The sequence below is a fragment of the Arvicola amphibius genome, chromosome 7, assembly GCF_903992535.2.
Source record: "Arvicola amphibius chromosome 7, mArvAmp1.2, whole genome shotgun sequence".
In the NCBI taxonomy this organism is placed as follows: domain Eukaryota; kingdom Metazoa; phylum Chordata; class Mammalia; order Rodentia; family Cricetidae; genus Arvicola; species Arvicola amphibius.
The window spans coordinates 15,449,454-15,468,069 of NC_052053.1; the positions used below are offsets into that span (position 1 = coordinate 15,449,454).

The 18,616-nt window shown below is 43.0% G+C and overlaps 1 protein-coding gene across 2 annotated transcripts in view; it reads right to left on the bottom strand.

Annotated features, from left to right (window-relative positions):
- The window catches only part of Cers6 (ceramide synthase 6), a 242,405-nt gene that overhangs the window by 175,260 nt on the left and 48,529 nt on the right, over positions 1–18,616 (bottom strand). For both annotated transcript variants that reach the window (XM_038338147.1, XM_038338146.1), the window contains exon 2: positions 2,997–3,102. In XM_038338147.1, the coding sequence (XP_038194075.1) occupies positions 2,997–3,102 (106 nt within the window). The remainder of the gene's footprint in view (positions 1–2,996; positions 3,103–18,616) is intronic.

Sequence of the window (18,616 nt, forward strand, 5' to 3'; positions counted from 1 at the left end):
AGTGATGTGACTGTTGATGTATGACATGCATCATGAGGAACACCTCTCCGGTGCTCACTGTCGCAAGTCCAGTAAAATCACAGGTCTCACTAAGGTGGACATGGGTGAAATAGTACTTCTGTCAGATTCTGGTGCTCATCTGAGGCCTATAAAGTGTTTTCGTGTCTGTCCAGGCAAAAGTAATCCAGCACTATGAAACACTGCTTCAGAATTGCTGTATATTTTTACTCTTACAGCTTGAGAACTGATTTGATTAGGAAAGTGATGTAGCCGGTTTCACTGCTATAAGAAAATGCCCCCAAATTAAAAATATACTCAAATAACAAGATGAAAAGAGTCAAAAGACAAGCGCTCAAAAACATTCACCGGCAAGAAACAATCATTTGGTGTATTGAAATGGGCTCAGCAGTCAGTAATGGTGGGTCCTTTGGCTCCACCCCCAAACCACAGAATCCAAGTTCTCAAAACACAAGGCGGCAGCAGCGCTTCCCCTCCTCATGAGCAAGGCAGCCGAAACGTGGAGACACTGGCTGGAACAGATGGCGTGCCATTTACTAAACGATGTGTGTGTGGTGTTTTATTTAATCCCCATGAAAGCCTGTGAGTACATTATCTGAAGATGTCTAAGGCCTCCAAAAGTTAAGGCACATGTTGGAGGCCAAACATTAGTAAGAAAAAGATACTGCTTCAACTTACAGACTTACAGGGTCTGACTCAGGCAAATACCAAGAGTCTTAATTACTTCCTAATGGTGGTAGGTTCTCTATTGTGTTTAGAATGGGATAGGTTTCCCTGTAGGGCAGATGGAAGGGTCGCGGTAGGATTTAAAATATGATAGATTTCCCTGTAGGGCAGGGAAGGGAGAGACAGATAAAAGGCAGATAGATGTTACTGCAAGAGAAGAAACTGATGAAGAATGTAATGACTTGTGTCCATCTGGTGACGTCAGAGAGAAGAGTCAGAGATGACCAATGCAGTCCCATATAGCAGGACCCTGCATCAGAAGGGAATTTAATGTTCTATGGCTTATATCTTATAAATTCTACATCACTTCTTTTTGATGTAGTATAATGTGTCCTTGCAAGTAAAATCTAATGGCCAAAGGAGCATGCTACAGACACTTAAGAGTCTGGCCTCATATAGAGGCTTACACCCAAACAGGCACTCCTTGCCCCTTCCCATCTCCTGCTCCCCAGGATCCACCTACTCCCTCTCCTCTGCTCCCTATCTACGTATAGCTACTGCCTTTGGTTCCCCCAGAAGGAGCTTGAAACAACCAAGTACAGCAAGGAGATGTAAGATAGGCTTGGTTTCTCTCTGAAGTTTCTTGCTATGGGGCAGGGCAGCCACCTCTGTGCTTCCTGGGTGATTCAGCTAAGGGGAGCCTCTTGCCTACTTGCAATCTTGTAGCAGGGGTTGTGATGCCCTTGGAGGTCACCTATCCATCATGAACTAGGGCAATGGACCTGGAGATAGGAGAAAGGCCTATCTGAACTTTGTCCCCAGTGCTAAGGCAAAGTGTATTCAGCTGTATCTACAGGAAAGGAGACAATGATAGCCAGCAGGCCACGTATGTATTCAGGGAGACAGTATGCCCAGGCCTTCCTGAGGCTCTGTTTGTTCCATCCATATCCCCCAGCCTACAGACATTACAGAACAACCTAAACACAGCCTGACAGGCCTGGGAATGGGGCTCTTGCCTAGCATTTATAATGGCCGGGATTTGAGCTTCAGTGTTGTAAGAAGAAATAATGAGACTAATAGGGGAGATATTTCACTTTAGTAAGGTAAACTACATGGAAAAGTAAGGTTCTTTTCCAAATATTTACTTCCTCTAATACCACAGGGTATGTGTCCCACGAGGCTGAACTCAAAACTACAAATGAGCTTTCCCTAAAATTCCATTCATTCTCTTCCTTCTCCTTACAGAGATGTTAAACATACCCAATCTGTCCTCAAAATTTTCGAGCAAAAGTATCATTTTTAAGAAGACAGAAAAAAAACTCCTGTAGACTTTTGGCAGGAATGAAGGCAGCGAGGTAAACAAGTGTTTGGATACTTGAATTAACAGCTGCAAGACATGAAACTAAGGGCGCTAATGGCTACCGCCACAAACCAGAGAGAAACTGCCAAATCACATCTCATACACCTGTCTGCCTCTCCGGAAACCCACAAGGGGTCAAAGGAACTGTTCGCTACAGAAGTGCACAGAGTGTCTCGTCCCTCCTGCTTGTGCTTTCTTATCCACTCGAGGGTGAGGAGAGACAAGTGGGGATCTCTGGGGCTGAGAGGAAGATGTGTGGGCTCCGTGTTGGCTTGCTTCCTTTAGCTGAGGTTCAGATTGAGTGTCCCTGATGTTTCTCTTCATCTTCTTCACGGTTAAATATGTACCCATCACTTGCCTCCTTCCTCCTCTGTTCTCTTGGTCTCATTTTTAGTTTAGACTTGCTTAAGTCCCTCGATGCTGAATGTTTTCTCTCTTCACTTACTCTGCACTGTGAGCCTCTCTCCTACCTCTGCTGACCCAGTTCCTTTATTCCTTCACACAGCAAGTCCTCAAACACGGCCTTTCACTGCCGTTCACGTTTGTCTATCGCAACCCTAGAATGTTCTGGGGGGTACTCGCTCTCAGCCAAGAGGCTCCACTTCTCACACATGTATGCACCCCACTGTAAGCTTTGACTGGTCACTCCCACCCAGCTCTTATCTGTACGCTTCACGTCACCCGAGGCTGAAAAAGGCACTGGATTGGACTAACCTCTATCTAATCAAAACCTTTGCACAGAGAGCTTGTAAAATCAGCTACAGCCAACCAAGAGGTCATGAAAGTCCTTTATCTGCTGTTTGCACTTTGCGTCCAATCATAACACCTACATTCTCTCTTAGGAGCCGCTGTCTGATAGGAGGAGAAATTGACCATCAGAAACGAGGAGAGATGGGATGGAATGACTGGACGTTAGGAGTGGAGGTGGAGAAAATCTGGAGGACACTCCTACCTTTGTTATAGCATTGAAGACCTTTTCCAGAATGGCGTTTGGCTGGGCAATTTGTGGTCCATTGGCCTGGATGTTGAGGGCTATGGCACATGGTTTCGCTATGAATCTAAAGGTTTAAAAAGAAAGAGAAGAAAATAATTCAGAAATTATACTTTTTAATAACTGCTCTTAGTAGTATCACTTGTACATGACTAGGTCATCCTAATTAGACGCTTATAGGGTTTTATGGTGACATTCACACGGGTAAAGTCTAAGGCAGCCCTCACTCTAAGGCCACCAGCAGTCACATTACAAAGAGAAATTCTTTACAAACACTTAAATTCCTTGGCTGAGTATGGCAGCACATGCTTTTAATCCCAGTACTTGGGAGGCAGGAAGATATCTGTAAGCCTGGTCTGTGTAGTAAGTTCCAGGACAGCTAGGGCTATATAGAGAGACTCTGTCTCAAAACCAAACAACCAAAAAACAAAACAGCAAAAGAACATTTAAGCTCTAATGAGAATTGGCAGTTCTGAGGAGACGCCACAGGTTAATTATATGATTGCTTAAACCATAAGAAAGAAAAGGAAAACAGTCGTACTGGACTGAATCATAAGTGAACATGTGAGAGACATAAATACATAATGTACAGTCTTCTTACAAACACGTGCAGCCATGTTATTATACCAGTGTGCTCACTGAGCATCTGATTTCCCATGGAGGGCGTGTGCTTTTCACCACTCTGGTGACAGATACAGCCATTCTGTCTCCATCATCAATGGATGTAGTACTGAGCCCTAATCCCCTTCAGTTTTATAATTTCTTGCTTTGCGGGTCACCCTCCACCCTTGCTTCTTTCTCCTAGGAAGCAATGAAGAATGATAAATGGCATGCCATCCCAGACAAGCTCAAGGCTGAAGGGTTTAAAAGCATGAGTCGGACTGTTTTTATCCTAAGCGAATGCCACACCAAGATGAACAGGAAGGACGAGCCTCATTTCCCACATCTGAATGAGGGTCTGAGAGGAATGTGTAGTGCACAGGGCCCTGGTGGGACAGTGACATATCTAGAAAAACCGCATTAAAGGAAACGTATTTACATCTTCAAGATGTTTTAGGCTAACTATTCAAGAATGCAGTTTCTATAATAAATACTTCAGTGGTGATGCTGAGTGTCTGCCACTAATTTAATATCATATGAGAGTATTACTAAGATAATTCAATGGTTGCCACAGGCAACAGCCAATAAATGCATAAAACAGATCAGTAGTGAGCCTTAAATGAGGCTTACTTAGCAAAACTCCACAAGATTAAAGCACAGTAGCCACAGAACGGAGAGCAGTATGACAAAATGTTGACCAGAACCTATGTTATGAAGAAAGCACCCACACTGGGTTTTTTTTCTTTTTTTCTTTGGTTTTTTTTTTTTTTTTTTTTTTTTTTGAGACAGGGTTTCCCTTTAGTTTCTAGAGCCTGTCCTGGAACTAGCTCTTGTAGACCAGGCTGGCCTCGAACTCAGAGATCCACCTGTCTCTGCCTCCCGAGTGCTGGGATTAAAGGCGTGCACCACCACTGCCCGGCTTGAAAACTACAAGCCTGAGCTAGGAGAGACGCACACCAAAGGGGCACCATCGTACTTGACACACTAGGGTCTCCGGACAAAGGGGAAGAAGGGATTACTACCTTTTCCTAATCTGTAAGTCTTTGGGAAACTGGACTACTCTTCAGAGCCTTGCATTCTTGGTCCCTTCCAGTGTGACACATTAGCAATGCCTTTCTTTTTTTCCTAACAATTCAGGTCATCTCAGTAACCACGCGCCAACAGCTGGTGCTCCTACTGGGAAAGACTCATCACTTAATGGGCACTGACAACAGCCAAGTTCAGAACTTGTTTCTCCCGCCGTGCGTCCACTTGCTGGCCAAGGTACTCTCATAATGCTTAGCGGAAGATGTGAAAAGACACGCGTGCTGGGAAAACCATAGGCTAAGTGGGCAGACCCAGCATGTAAGGGCTGACCTCCACTCTCCTGGGACTGGCTCCTCAGCCCTTGTTTTCCCTATTCCCACAACCTCAGACACACTGTGTTTTAACTCCTTTGTGATTCTGCCTCCACCATCTTTGTAACAACCTGCCAGTTAAATATAAGTGATCACTTCCTCTTTATCTATCTCAAGCATATGATGGGATTCCTTTCCCAGGAAGGTCAATGTAATAACTAGCTGGCCATGTCAACCCTAGCCGAGGTAAATCCCAAATTCTAGAAACTCAGGTGTGGTACATTAGAAGATAAAAGATGAGTTAAGAAAATTTTAAGTCATTTCAATGAAGCCATTTAAAATGTAAATGGTCCGTGGTGAGTGTACACAATAAATCAAACCCCGTGGTTTTTTTTTCAAGAAGCTACTGTTTCATTGGATGCTCTTATTTATACAGACAGAATACTGTGAACAGTCAGCGAGTGTTTGATGGATAAAATGATGTGTGGTCAAGCCCAATGGGCTGTATGTTTTTAATTCCCTTGAATATCACATCAAGTCAGGGTCATCTCAGAAGTTAGGAGACTGGCTTTTCCAATACTAGAAACCATTTTCTCAATTCTCATTACCCCTATGCCATCAACCTTTCCCTCAAAAAGCACTTGGGTAGGCTCACTCAATCCATATGTGTGTTTTTGTTTCTGTGTTGTTTTCTCAACAACTTGACCGGTACAGAAAAGCAATGCTTAAATTTCAAGACAAATAACTGCAGGAAAAGTTAATCCCCAATACTCAACAAGAAAAAGAACAGTTAACTTTATTGCTCATAGATATCTCCAGCAAGAGGATGATATAGAAATTTCATTTGCGTTTATTCTCTGAAGAATTTGTGAATCATCTCCAGTGTTTTTTTTTTTTCAGAGAACATATTAAATTCCAAATAAAGCCCATGTCACAGCTACTACAATTTTATTACTTTCTGTCACAGTCCATTAGAGGAAAAAATGTTGTTTCTAATGACAGACCAAAGAGAAGAAGTGCACAAAACACTTTCACAGTGGCGGGTGGGATGGAGGGAGAAGGATATGAAGAAGGAAGAGAGGAGAAAAGCAGGGAAGGGAGGGGAGGAGGGAGGGAGGAAAATAGAGAAGGAAGGAGGGGAGAGAGAGAAGGAGGGAGGGGAAGTGTAAATAGGGAGGGAGGGGGAGGGAGAGAAATACATGGATGGCAATGGCCAGCACAGCTGAGACTACAGCAATGGGAAGGATCATGGGCTCACAAGTTTGATGATTACCTCCACCAGGAAACGCTCACCTAAACTTCTCTTTTTTTTATCAAAGGCTGAAATATCACCTTCCAAAGATCAAACATCTATAAAACACTTTCACGTACTATAGTTGAAAGTAAATATAATAAGGATGTAAACACTGGTTTTGAAAAACACTGGTCTTGGCTAAGAAGCCGGGGAAATATTCTTCAGTGCATTTGAACGGCATGTATTTGTATTCTAAGTGTGAATTAATCATCCCAGAAAGAAGGAATCATGAGCAGGGCCTTGATAAAACGTATACATAAAACATGAAAGTGATCTCTGCATTCAAAGGTATCTATGATCCAGAAAAGGAGATTATTGAAAGACATGTATAGGATTTATGACATTGCTCTAATTACTTAAAATATTTTATTATTTTTGGTGAGTTTCAGGGCCAAAGACTGTTAGTCCTTTCCAATACTTGCATTCCCTACCCTTTTAAAAAATACTTGGGAGCCTGTGATGGTAAATATGTAACCATCTACGTGTTAATAAATTATATGGAAATCTCTCTCTCTCTCTCTCTCTCTCTCTCTCACACACACACACACACACACACACACACACACACATACACACACACACACACCCCACTGGAGAAATCTCAATGATCATATTAAATTGTACTGGTATTTGCTATCCTGGTTGTGGTGCTGTATACTGTTTTATAAAATGTTATCATTGTGTCTCTGTGAGATCTGGCTATACTAATTGTGGGATCTGGCTATACTAATTGTGGGATCTGGCTATACTAATTGTGGGATCTGGCTATACTAATTGTGGGATCTGGCTATACTAATTGTGAGATCTGGCTATACTAATTGTGGGATCTGGCTATACTAATTGTGGGATCTGGCTATACTAACTGTGGGATCTGGCTATACTAATTGTGGGATCTGGCTATACTAATTGTGGGATCTGGCTATACTAATTGTGGGATCTGGCTATACTAATTGTGAGATCTGGCTATACTAATTGTGGGATCTGGCTATACTAATTGTGGGATCTGGCTATACTAATTGTGGGATCTGGCTATACTAATTGTGAGATCTGGCTATACTAATTGTGGGATCTGGCTATACTAATTGTGGGATCTGGCTATACTAATTGTGGGATCTGGCTATACTAATTGTGAGATCTGGCTATACTAATTGTGGGATCTGGCTATACTAATTGTGGGATCTGGCTATACTTGTGGGATCTGGCTATACCAATTGTCTTAGTTGTGGTTTCTAGTGCAGTGTTGAATCACTATGACCAAAAGAACCTTGGGGAGGAAAGGGTCTATTACATCAGCCCGAAACTCTCAGGTAATACTTCATCACTGAGGGAAGGAAGTCAACTCCAGAACCTGAAGACAGGAGCTGATGCAGAGGCCCTGGGAGAAAACTGCTTAGTGGCTTGCTCCTCAGGCTTGGTCAGACTGTTTTTCTATATACCCCAGGACCACCTACTTGCCTAGGAGTGGCACTGCCCCCAGTGAGTTAGTGCCTCCCACATCAATCATTAATCAAGTAAATCCCTAAAGGCTTGCCTATAGGCCAACCATATTGAGGAATTTTCTCAGTTAAGATTTCCTGCTTCCCAGCCATGTCAGAGTTCGTGTTAAGTCAACAAAAATCAGTCGGCACACCAATTTGACAAACCAATATGAATGGATGACTTTCTGGATGAAGATTTTAATGAAAAAAGGAAAGCAATGGAAGGCATATTCTGTGACTAACTTTGAGGAACAAGAGCCTGACAGACCTTCCGACTTTAGTTCTCTGTACAACTCACCAACCCCTACAAGTACTCTCTCCCCAAAGACCAAACAAAAGCAAAACCAACACCCAAGGGCTCTAGAGAGAGAATGAAAGTAAACAGGCTTGGAACAGGAGTCAAGTGCTGTGGCTAAGTGACGTGGGCGTAAAGGGGATCTGCGGTGTCCAAACAACACTTCACGTTCTTCAGGTTGCTGAACAGATTTTTCGGGTTTAATGATGAATCAAAAATAGGAAACAAATGTGAAAATAGGAAAGTACTTGGAAGGCCTCTGAAATAAATCCCAATCCATTAGAAACAGATGAAACAACCAAGTGCAACTATGAGAAGAACGTAAATTCCACCCCAAACCATGCTAGAGAGAAATCCAACTATGTGCAAGTAGAATGCCCACCCAACAGTGTGCAGATATCCTGGCTAACATCACATAATTATGCATATTTTAAAGCTAATGAGCATAGCATTTTGCAAAGTACTCTGAAGGAGCAATTTAGACAAGCGTGTGTAGGTGACGGAGTCAGCAGGTGTGTGTGTGTGTGTGTGTGTGTGTGCACCTGTGTGTGTGTGCCTGTATCTGTATGTGTTTGATGTGCATGAACTCATGTGCTACGATCTTATCTAAAACAACACCGTTTCAAGAAGAAAACTAATTACTGGAAAATCAGGACAGAGAAGGAGAGCCAACCATTATAGGCAGTTACCTTGGGCTAATAAGTACTTTGAAAAAAATGCTTCATACAGTTACCATAGGCTAATAAGCATTTTGTAATGTTTTATTCTTTAAAAAAAAAAACCCAGGAATTCTTTGAAGTAAATATCAGTTCTATTTTACAGAAGTACAACATACAGTTCAATAAAGTTAAAACGTGTATCTGAGGTTTTGCGGCTACAGAGCTGAGGCAAAATGTGGGCTCCTCATATAATTTGATACAAATGGTCGCACCTACTCTGGGCTTGGCATGCTGAGAGGCTGTTTAATATTTGTAAACCCCAGTTACTACATTCATAAAGTAAAGATAAAATATACACGTCAAATTCTGGTGAACTCCTAGATGATACATACATGCAGACTTCACAACAGAAACCCAGTGTTCGGCAACTATTCAGTTTATGCACACTCGCTTCTGAGCGAGAGGAGAATTCACGAGCTCATAGTCACTGAACACAACCTCCTTCTCCCAAAGCAGACTTCCCTTTGGAGAAATCATTCAGAAACTTTCTATGAAGAGTCAGGAAGCCTGTTGTTGTTTTCAATTTTCTGTGAGTCCACAATTATTTAAAAACAAACAGGGATTTGTTGTTTGCTTGCCTTTTAGGTATTTTCCTTGATCAGAAAGCAAGTAAAGGTGCCCTACTGCCAAGGCTGCAACCCAAGTGCAGCCCCGAAGAGCTGCATGATAGGAGAGAAGTGAGTACAGCAAGGTGCCCTCTGCTTCACATGCATATTGTGCCATCTGTGTGTGTGTACACGCGCGTGCGCGCGCACACACACACACACACACACACACACACAGAGTCTTCCTCTTGGGGTTCTATTTTAGTTCACCATTCCTCAATCCTACATCATCCTACATCATTCTTACTAAAGTGTAAACTCCCTTCTCTTGTGTTGGCTTCTAGAGACAGGCACAGCCCATGCAATCCTGAACATTTAACATTCTTCTCTCTACTGGAAAAAAAAGAAATAAAGAGTCTGAGGCATAGATGCTCTTCATGCATCTTTCATGTTCTAATTTAAAAAAAGAACACTAATGATTTTAATTTTGAACTACATACAGCCTTGTTCTATTCTTTAAGGAAACAGAGGAAGCCCTTGGACAATGGGTATATCCTAGTAGCACATAACCATCGGCAAAGACTGAGCTAACAGTGGAGCCGTTTTAAAGCTCCCAGGAAGATGAATGAAGATTATCTAAATAGCAATAATAAAGGGATCTGTCAGCCCTGCCCACCTGAAGCTCACTGAAAGGCCATATCAATGACAGAAAGGCCACCAAATGTTAACATCTAAAAACAGAAATCTTCGGAAATCCCAAATTGACCTAAGAAATATCAAGTATGTCCCCTGTAGCTACACATTTACAGGACTCTAAAAATTTTGCATTACTTCATCATGGGTTCATCTCAAATGTTGAAGACAGAATCTATAAAGCTTGTGCAATTTTTAATAAATGTGCCCTTATCTGAATAAGATCTACACCCCTACATTTCACAGGCACAAAACAGGAAAGACATTGTGATGTTCACAGCAGATACACAAGTTCCCGCAGTGGGTATGGAACTCATGCAAAATCAGATCTGATTGTGTGGGTCAATGAAACAAATCCAAAGGTGATGTCACTGGTGACAGGTGCTCATTTGTCTCACTTTTAAAACCTTAGGACCCGCTATGGACCCTAACAATCATGCTGTATACATTAAATATACATGATAAAAGTGTTTCCAGAAAGAAAAAAAATGTATGATATATATCTATGTAGACAAATACCTTTTGTAATCAGGAAAATGCAAGCTTCTACTGCTGCGATCCAGCTGATGATACCTGCCAAGCGTGACGTGCTTACGAATTCATTGTAGCTGTCAATGAACCACTGGAGACCAGCGCACCTGTCTGAGTAAGGATTCATTTTCAAGCTGTCCATCCTTGTACACCGAGGACGGCCCTGTGGGGACCGCTTATGAAACGACACAGTCACACCTGGGCAGCATTTGTCAGCGACAGCCTTGCCTTTTTACCTCATGGACTCGGTCTCTGCCAAATCTCTCTCTGACTCCACAGTCTCTGACAAGTCACCCAGATCAGACATCTTTCTCTGGATGGTGCCCCTGCTAGAACTCAGTCTGTCATGGGGGCGGGGGTGTAGACATCGCTCATCTTCCCTAACTGAACAGCTAAAAAAAGTGGAGTTGTGGGAAGCAGGTCTTTGACCTTTACTCTGTGGACAGGTTGTCTTACCAAGCCTGAAACAGGTAGACTTACCTTTAATTTTCAAAATTGGCCCTGAAATGAAATGTGAGGTACGGTGAACCCACGGCCATAATGTGTTAATCCTCTAATTCTACCACAGTCACTAGGTGCTTTCACGCTTTCTCTCAATCGATCTCCAAATGCCCCCAATTTCGCCAGTTGCTTTATGAGCAGAGAAAAGGTCCCACTGCGTCAGTGAGCTGAAGTAGAGAATGACGGATCCATTGCTCGCTCTCAAGCGTTGAGCTCCCCCAACACTCCTGACTTGGGAGTTGGTAGCACACGCTCACAGTCTGTGAACATTTTCTTTTCTGAACTATGCACCAATACCCCTGGTGCCTCACACCGCAAATATCCTCATCCATGAATCGTGCTTGTTTTCCCCTTGAGCTATCACTGAAGATGTATGGTTCAACTAATAAGATGACCTTAGTTGTATGGTGGCTCACGGAAAACACAATGCCTCGGCAGAACATTGCAAAACAGCATCAACAATTCTTTGACGGGGCTATCACAAGGTCCTGTATTAAAATTCATCATCCACATGGACTAAAATTCCCCAGAAGGCATCTGCCAGCACAACAGCCTGAGCCCCATGTACTCGGTTTACAATAAAGGATGACTAGGAACAAATCAGGAGGGACCAGAATGAAGGCGGCATCCTTCACAGTGATGGGAACGGGGAATGAGAAACTGAATTTGCAGCCTCAGCGATCTCAGTCATCTAGAAAGCTGAACTACCATAAGTCAGCACACTTGTTCCATGATACCAAGACAGAGAGGGCCAGCAAAGAAGAGACGACGGTAGAGCCTCAGCTCTAACACCTCAGCCATGATCTGAAGGACAGTTCTGAAGCCCAGCTTCACAACCCAGGACAGTGTTCTCTGCAAGTCTACCATATAAACTCTGGGATGCTAGCCCCAACTGGGCTCTCATCTTGACTAGATTCATGTAACACGGGCTCACAGAGTTCCTTGTGGCTGCTGGATCAGGAACTAAAGAGATATGAGTGACCAGGGAAGTTTCTTTCTTCCCTTTCCCATTTAAAGCCTCCTCTTGTTGGGTCTGATGTCCATGTTCTAAGAACACTATTCCAAAGAAGCTGGTAGGTGAGCTGGAAAGTGGTGGCACATGCCTTTAACCCCAGCACTTGAGAGACAGAGGCAGGTGGATCTCAGCGAGTTTGAGGCCAACCTGGTCTACAGAGCGAGTTCCAGGACAGCCAGGATTGTTACACAGAGAAACCTTGCCTTGAAAACAAAACAAACAAACAAACAAAAAACAAAGAAGCTGCTTTAGGCACAAAAGGAAAATGAGAACTTTGAAGACAGGCTTCCTTACAATGTTCCAATCCCAATTTGCTCACTTGGGTGCTGTGAGATGCTAAGTTACTTATTTTCCTCCTGGAGAGGGTTTCCCTGCAATGCAACTGTATCACCCGACTACATGACATGAACAGTGACCGGCATCCAGGCAGGCATGCGCAGGCTTTCTTCTCTGTGTATGAAAAGATAACATAGCCAAGATTAAAGCAGTATTAAGAGTCAGCTTTTCTGGTTTGAGATGTCCATCTCCTAGCGGGTATAGGAGCTACTGCTGATCCTGTGAGACTATTTCTTTCATGGAAAAAAAAACCTGAACTAGTGAAGCAATGGAGTCTGGGAAGATGAAAATTAAACAGAGAGCAAACCTGAAGCCTATCACAGCAAAACGGTTTTTGTATGAATCAACAGAGAGAACAATAGAATATTGAATTTGTTATTAATAAGGAAACCAGAATTTTCTCATAAAAGGCAATTAATTTTCTTAATGCAATCCTAAATTGCTGCAGGCAAAAGACATAAATCCCTGTTTTTTAAAAAAATATTAATATTGCCTTATTTATTATATAATTCCTTGGCCATAGCTCCAGTGGTATGGCCAGTGGTATGGCTCGAGTGGACACAATGGTAGTATACCCTTAAATCCTTTGCTGGGAGCATTTATGAGAAATAACTCAGTTTGGAAGTAAACATCAAATCTTACTCAAATAAAAGAACGTGAAGGTTTTCTCACTTAAAGCACAGGAGTAGACTGAAGCAAGGAAGCATTTTCTGAAGGGCAAAAATCTTACCGAGTGAGCAAAGGCATTCTTATCTACAGAACTTCTGAGGAGAGCCATAGAATGTCCGGAATGATGGTGGGATACATGTAAGGAAATAATATTTCACTCCCAAAACAAAATCTTTTTTTAAAAAGCCAAAGTCAATTTTTACATTTTTTTCCCTTGTACCGATTTACTGAAACAAAACCGCTTCCAGGACATCTGAGCTGTATAGGCCTCAAAATCTGTTATGTTTTAATTTCTCACGTCTCATCATCCCTAATAAAGGGTTGGTTAATGAACCCAAAGACACTGATATCACCTGGAAGACAGAAAAAAAAATGCAAATTCTCACGCTCAGATCCAGGCTGAGTCAGAGTCAGTGTTTAACCGAGAAGTAGTGTTTGAGCCGCGTGCTTCATTCAGTCCCATGCTTCTCAGAGTGTGAGCTTCCTATAGGCTGCCTCACTGTCAACAGAAAACGTGTTATAGGGCAAATCCTCTGGCCCTGCCCCACCCCTATTCAACAGCTCTGAGGGCGGGGCCCACTAACAGTGCTTCTCACAAAACCTCCAAGCAATCCTGAGCATGCTGGAGCTTGAAAGCACTGCACGGCCTAGGCGTGCATAGACTGGTCTAGGGGAGAGAGGGAGCTCCCCTAAGGCAGGTCATTTCATCTGGACGGAGAGTGCCAAGAAACTCCTGCCTTAGAGCTCAGCCCCAAAGTCTCAGCACAACTGTCTACCAAGCAACAAACCTCACACACAGATCCCTTCACAGTATCCACACAGCTACGGACATCTCAATCTTGTTCTGTTCAGATAAAATTTCAACTTAGGTGGAGGCAAAGACAGAAATGCAGCTATACAACTTGGACACATGAGAATAAATAATACAGTAAGGTAACTATATTACATTTTATTACCTCACCATAGATTAATATAGTAATATTAGAAATATAATTAACTATATGGATGTAATCGTGGCACAATAACTAATCCAAAATCAATCCTATTTATGGAGCTATATGCATATATATGCTATATATATGCTATCACAAAATCCTACACTGACTCAAAGAAGACTTGAACTCTCATGCTTTTTGTCCTGCAGGTCAAATGTCAACAATCAGAAACAACACAAACACTACATTTTCAGTGACCCCATCATTCAATGATGTCATCACTCCAGCCTTTGGGATGTTGTGTACATATATATTTGTGTTGATACATACACACACACACACACACACACACACACACACACACACACCATCTTTTCACTCCCTTGTGTTTACAGCACACACTGACAAGGAACTGCTCGGATGGAGACTGGTGAAGACCAACCCTAGCTCCACAATCAGTACTTCTTTTCATTAAATGCTTTTTATCCTGAAAACTGAGCTCCATGACTGATCCAACTGTGCCAAAAATAACTTGGTGTGGTTTATTAAACAGCATTCAAAACAAAAACAAAGCAAATATAAATCACCAGCTTTCTATGCCAATCATTGTTCATTAAACAGCATGATATCAGCACATCGCATTAAGGAACTGGGAAGTGAGACGCCAGGACCTTGGAGACTCTCCCTCTCCCCCCCTCTCTCTCTTCTCCTCTCTCTCTATCTCTCTCTCTCTCTCTCTCTCTCTCTCTCTCTCTCTCACACACACACACACACACACACAGACACACACACGCACACATACACACAAAGACATACTACCTGAATCTACGAATAGAAACAAAAACCTTCAAACTTCAAAACATACACGAACTCAAAACTCAACATAGAGCGGCAGCTGAGAGTGGCCTTCCAAGGGGTAGAACATGGAGAGAAAAGCACCAGCTCGTCCAGAGGGAGGCGAGTTCTCTTGCAGGCACTTGGCCCTCGTGCTGGCACAGACGGCCTGGTCTGCTGACGACATTAAATCACACTCGTGCACTGGCTGCTGTCCAATGGCACAGCAGGCTTGCATTTCAGACACTTTCCTGTATTCTCACTGACCACTCTTCCAGAACAGCCCCTCCACAAACCCCGGCCTTCCACTCTGCATGTCTAGAGGCCACTGCCTCTTGGTCCCTGGCCGATGCCATCCATCAGTGCTCATCTCAAGAGCTGCCTTCCCCAAGATCCTCCTGACCCTCTATACCTTCTTCCAAACCTTCCTAAACTTCCTGCTACATGTGGATCTACGGACGCGGCTCTTATTCCACAGAACACTATTGTCATTTGGCTACTTGCGTTCTGCCCACCCTCATTGTTTCATTTCTTCCCCCCCTTGGCCCTCACGCCTCTTCCTGATCCTGTGTTAAAGAAAATAGTGTTGCTTGGAGCGGCAGCATGACGGATACATAATGAGATCAAGGAAAAGCTAGTCCAACAGCAAAACCCAACATCCCGCAGTCAGCAGAGCAGAAATACAGAAACAGGCTGTCTCTGCTGGCTTCACAAATAGGCTGTATCAGAGCAGGGACCGCCGACCTAGGCGCTTCTTATTGTTCTATCCAACCAACGTCAAGCGGATTCGGTTACTTTTCATCCCACAGCACGGCTTTCACAGTTACCATCATTGCTGGCACACATCTGAACACCTGTTAAGCTCTAAATAATTGCGCTTGGTTTGTTTGGCTAGCTGGAAAACACACCTAAGCCCCTCCAACAATTTCTCCGTCTTTACTCAAAATGTTATCAGAGAGAACCGCTTCCCAGCTGCCAGTGAAGGCTAACATCAATTAGTGTACTCCAAAAATACATTTTAAAAAGACGGTAACAGGAAAGTATCTTTCCAGAAGACATCAGACTCACCTTAACAAGAAGAAACAACACGGCAATGATGCCTGAGACCTTTAAAACAGGCAGCGGATTCCATTAAATGAAGTAACTGGACTGTACTGGGAACCCCACAAGAACCTGCTGATTGATCTAGTTCTCTGCCATTGGAAGGACTACACAGGCCTCAAAGTCAGCCAGATTAACTGAAGGCCTGTGCTTGCTCTTCAGCATCCCAAACCAGTGCTGTGCTGGCGTTGTGTCAAGAATAGAGAGGGGCAAAACTCTACAAGGATCAAAACCAGGAACAGTAGCAAAAAAAAAAAAAAAAAAATCCCATCCTGACAATAAACCTTCCAACTGTGCTCTCGAATAAATCTCCTCCCAGCGGAGGGACTCAAGAGATAACACATTTACCATAACATGCTTTTGTTGAAGGAACTAGGGCGGCAGCAAAGCCCTGGACATGGTTGTTTGCCTCTTTGGAAACCCAGCTTCTAAGAAATCATAAACTTGTATTTCTATTTGACGAAAATCATGCCCAGGCCTGCCTGAAGGCTGCTCCAGTTTGAATTTGGATCTTCCTATAGGACTGTCAGGAATAAGGGATCACAGGGCTCCCAGGCCTTGAGAAGTTTGAAGGGGGCCTCCCACATCAGGCTGAATTGTTTTCAATGTCTAGCCTTGGGATATCACTTCCTAGTTTAATACAACAGCATCCTGTCACTCACCTCTGACATTTGTCCAGGAATGTCTCATCCAAATGCATCGGAGAAGTTGTATTAACTTTCCGGAATCTTTTGACACTCTGAGCACCTTCATCTCCTTCCCCTCCCAACCACCTCTCAGCTTATACCTCTTTCTCTACTTCCTGGATGATCAGGTGCTTGCTGGTTTATTAGTTATAATCACATTTATCTCCTGGCACTATACAAACTTTAGGCCTACAAGGTAAAAAAAAAAAAAAAAAAAAAGCGTAGCTCAAATCTAAACAGCCTAATGAACAGAAAATTAGAGTTTCGGTTCCTCACTGCCCGATACTGTCCAATACACTAGGGTGCTGCCTTCCTATTGATGGCAGCTTGGGACGGCACCCGGAGTCTAAATTACCTCAGTATCATCGCTGCTCAGCGTCCTCAGTCTCAAATTCTGTCATCAGTCAGATCTAGTCCCTGAAGACCTGCGCCTAAACCAATTCTGTCACATCTGATTTAGTAATTATAAAAACAAAAACTGACATATCTGTATGGGATAGGAAACTACGTCTTTTGATCTTCATAAACACAGGTAAACAAAGTCTGGGAATGCAGCAGGGAGAAAGGCTGGAAGCCCTTCCAAATGTATTTATAATACTAATAAAATATATATTACAAATGCCTGATACTTACTGATAGTTTCCTGCTGCAAAATTGTATTTCCCAGCTTCCCTTTGGAATTATGGGAGTCATTTTCACCTCTATAAGGGCTGCGTCCCATCTTCTTCTATAGACATTTTGATCACCCATGCACAAGGGTGATCAGTGTCCCCTCACCGTGAATAAACATGGCCCCGCCTAAGGACAGACTAAGCCTCTCTTTCTCTCTGCTGTCTGTCTCTCTATGGCTATTCTTTGATAATCTAACACTTACTTTTAAAATGCTAAACCACATCCTTTACAAGGAGATCTCTTCCCCACTCCCCAGAACATTTTCCTGTATAGCAGAGCACTGCCCCAGTCTGAGATTTATTATACACAACTGTAGTGATATTTCATTTGTATTTTAATAAATAAAGCTTGCCTGAAGATCAGAGAGTAAAACAGCCACCCTGGTCGGCCTTACAGACCAGGCAGTGGCGGCACACACCTTTAATCCCAGCCCTAGAGAGGAATATAAGACGGGAGGAGACAGCTCTCAGACACAGTCTCATTCTGAGAATTCCTGAAGGCAGGATGGCCATTTCGGACTGAGGTAGAGGTAGGAGCCAGTGGCTGGCTGTTTTACTTTCTGACTTTCAGGTTGAACCCCAATATCTGTCTCTGGGTTTTTATTAATCGTGCTATACACAGTCACTGAGATTATTTGAAAAACACTACCAAGGCCAACATTCTAGTGAATATTAACCATAACCAAAAAGTTAACTCACACTTGGGGTGTACATAGAGTTCCTGCCCAACAAGTACATCGTCTCCCCAGATAGTGATTGGTGGCCATCAATGCTTCCTCACTAAGCAGTCTCCTCGGGCAATGCCAAACATAAGATGGTTTCAAGGAGTGGAGCCAGGACTCCCTATAACAGTCTAATTGGCAGCCAGTTGGGAAATACTGAGCATGTGCAAGACAATAAAGGGTAGGAATGAAGGGACATCTTAGTTCTGCAGGGATAAAAATGATACCTCTCAAACATGATGCTGATTGACAACAGTAACCATGGAGACGTCAAGGACACGAGGTGGCCAGAGGCCTTAGAGATGAAGCTAATGGACAATTGGGTCAAGGATCATTGGCTAAAACCAAATGATGGCATTACACAGATCTGTACAGAGTCCAGAACTGAGTCCTGGGGATACATAAAAAGGCAGAGAAAGTACGGGGGGGAAAAAGGCAGGAAGACAAAGAGACATACATGTGTCTGTGTACACACACACACATATATAGATATCCATCCATACATACAAATTTCCAGCAAAGTGTTCAGAAAGTCATTTGTATGTGAGCTAATGAAGTGTTCAGAAATCCCACAGGTTTCAAAACTCATTTTTCACACACAAGTAAAGCTACTTTCTTT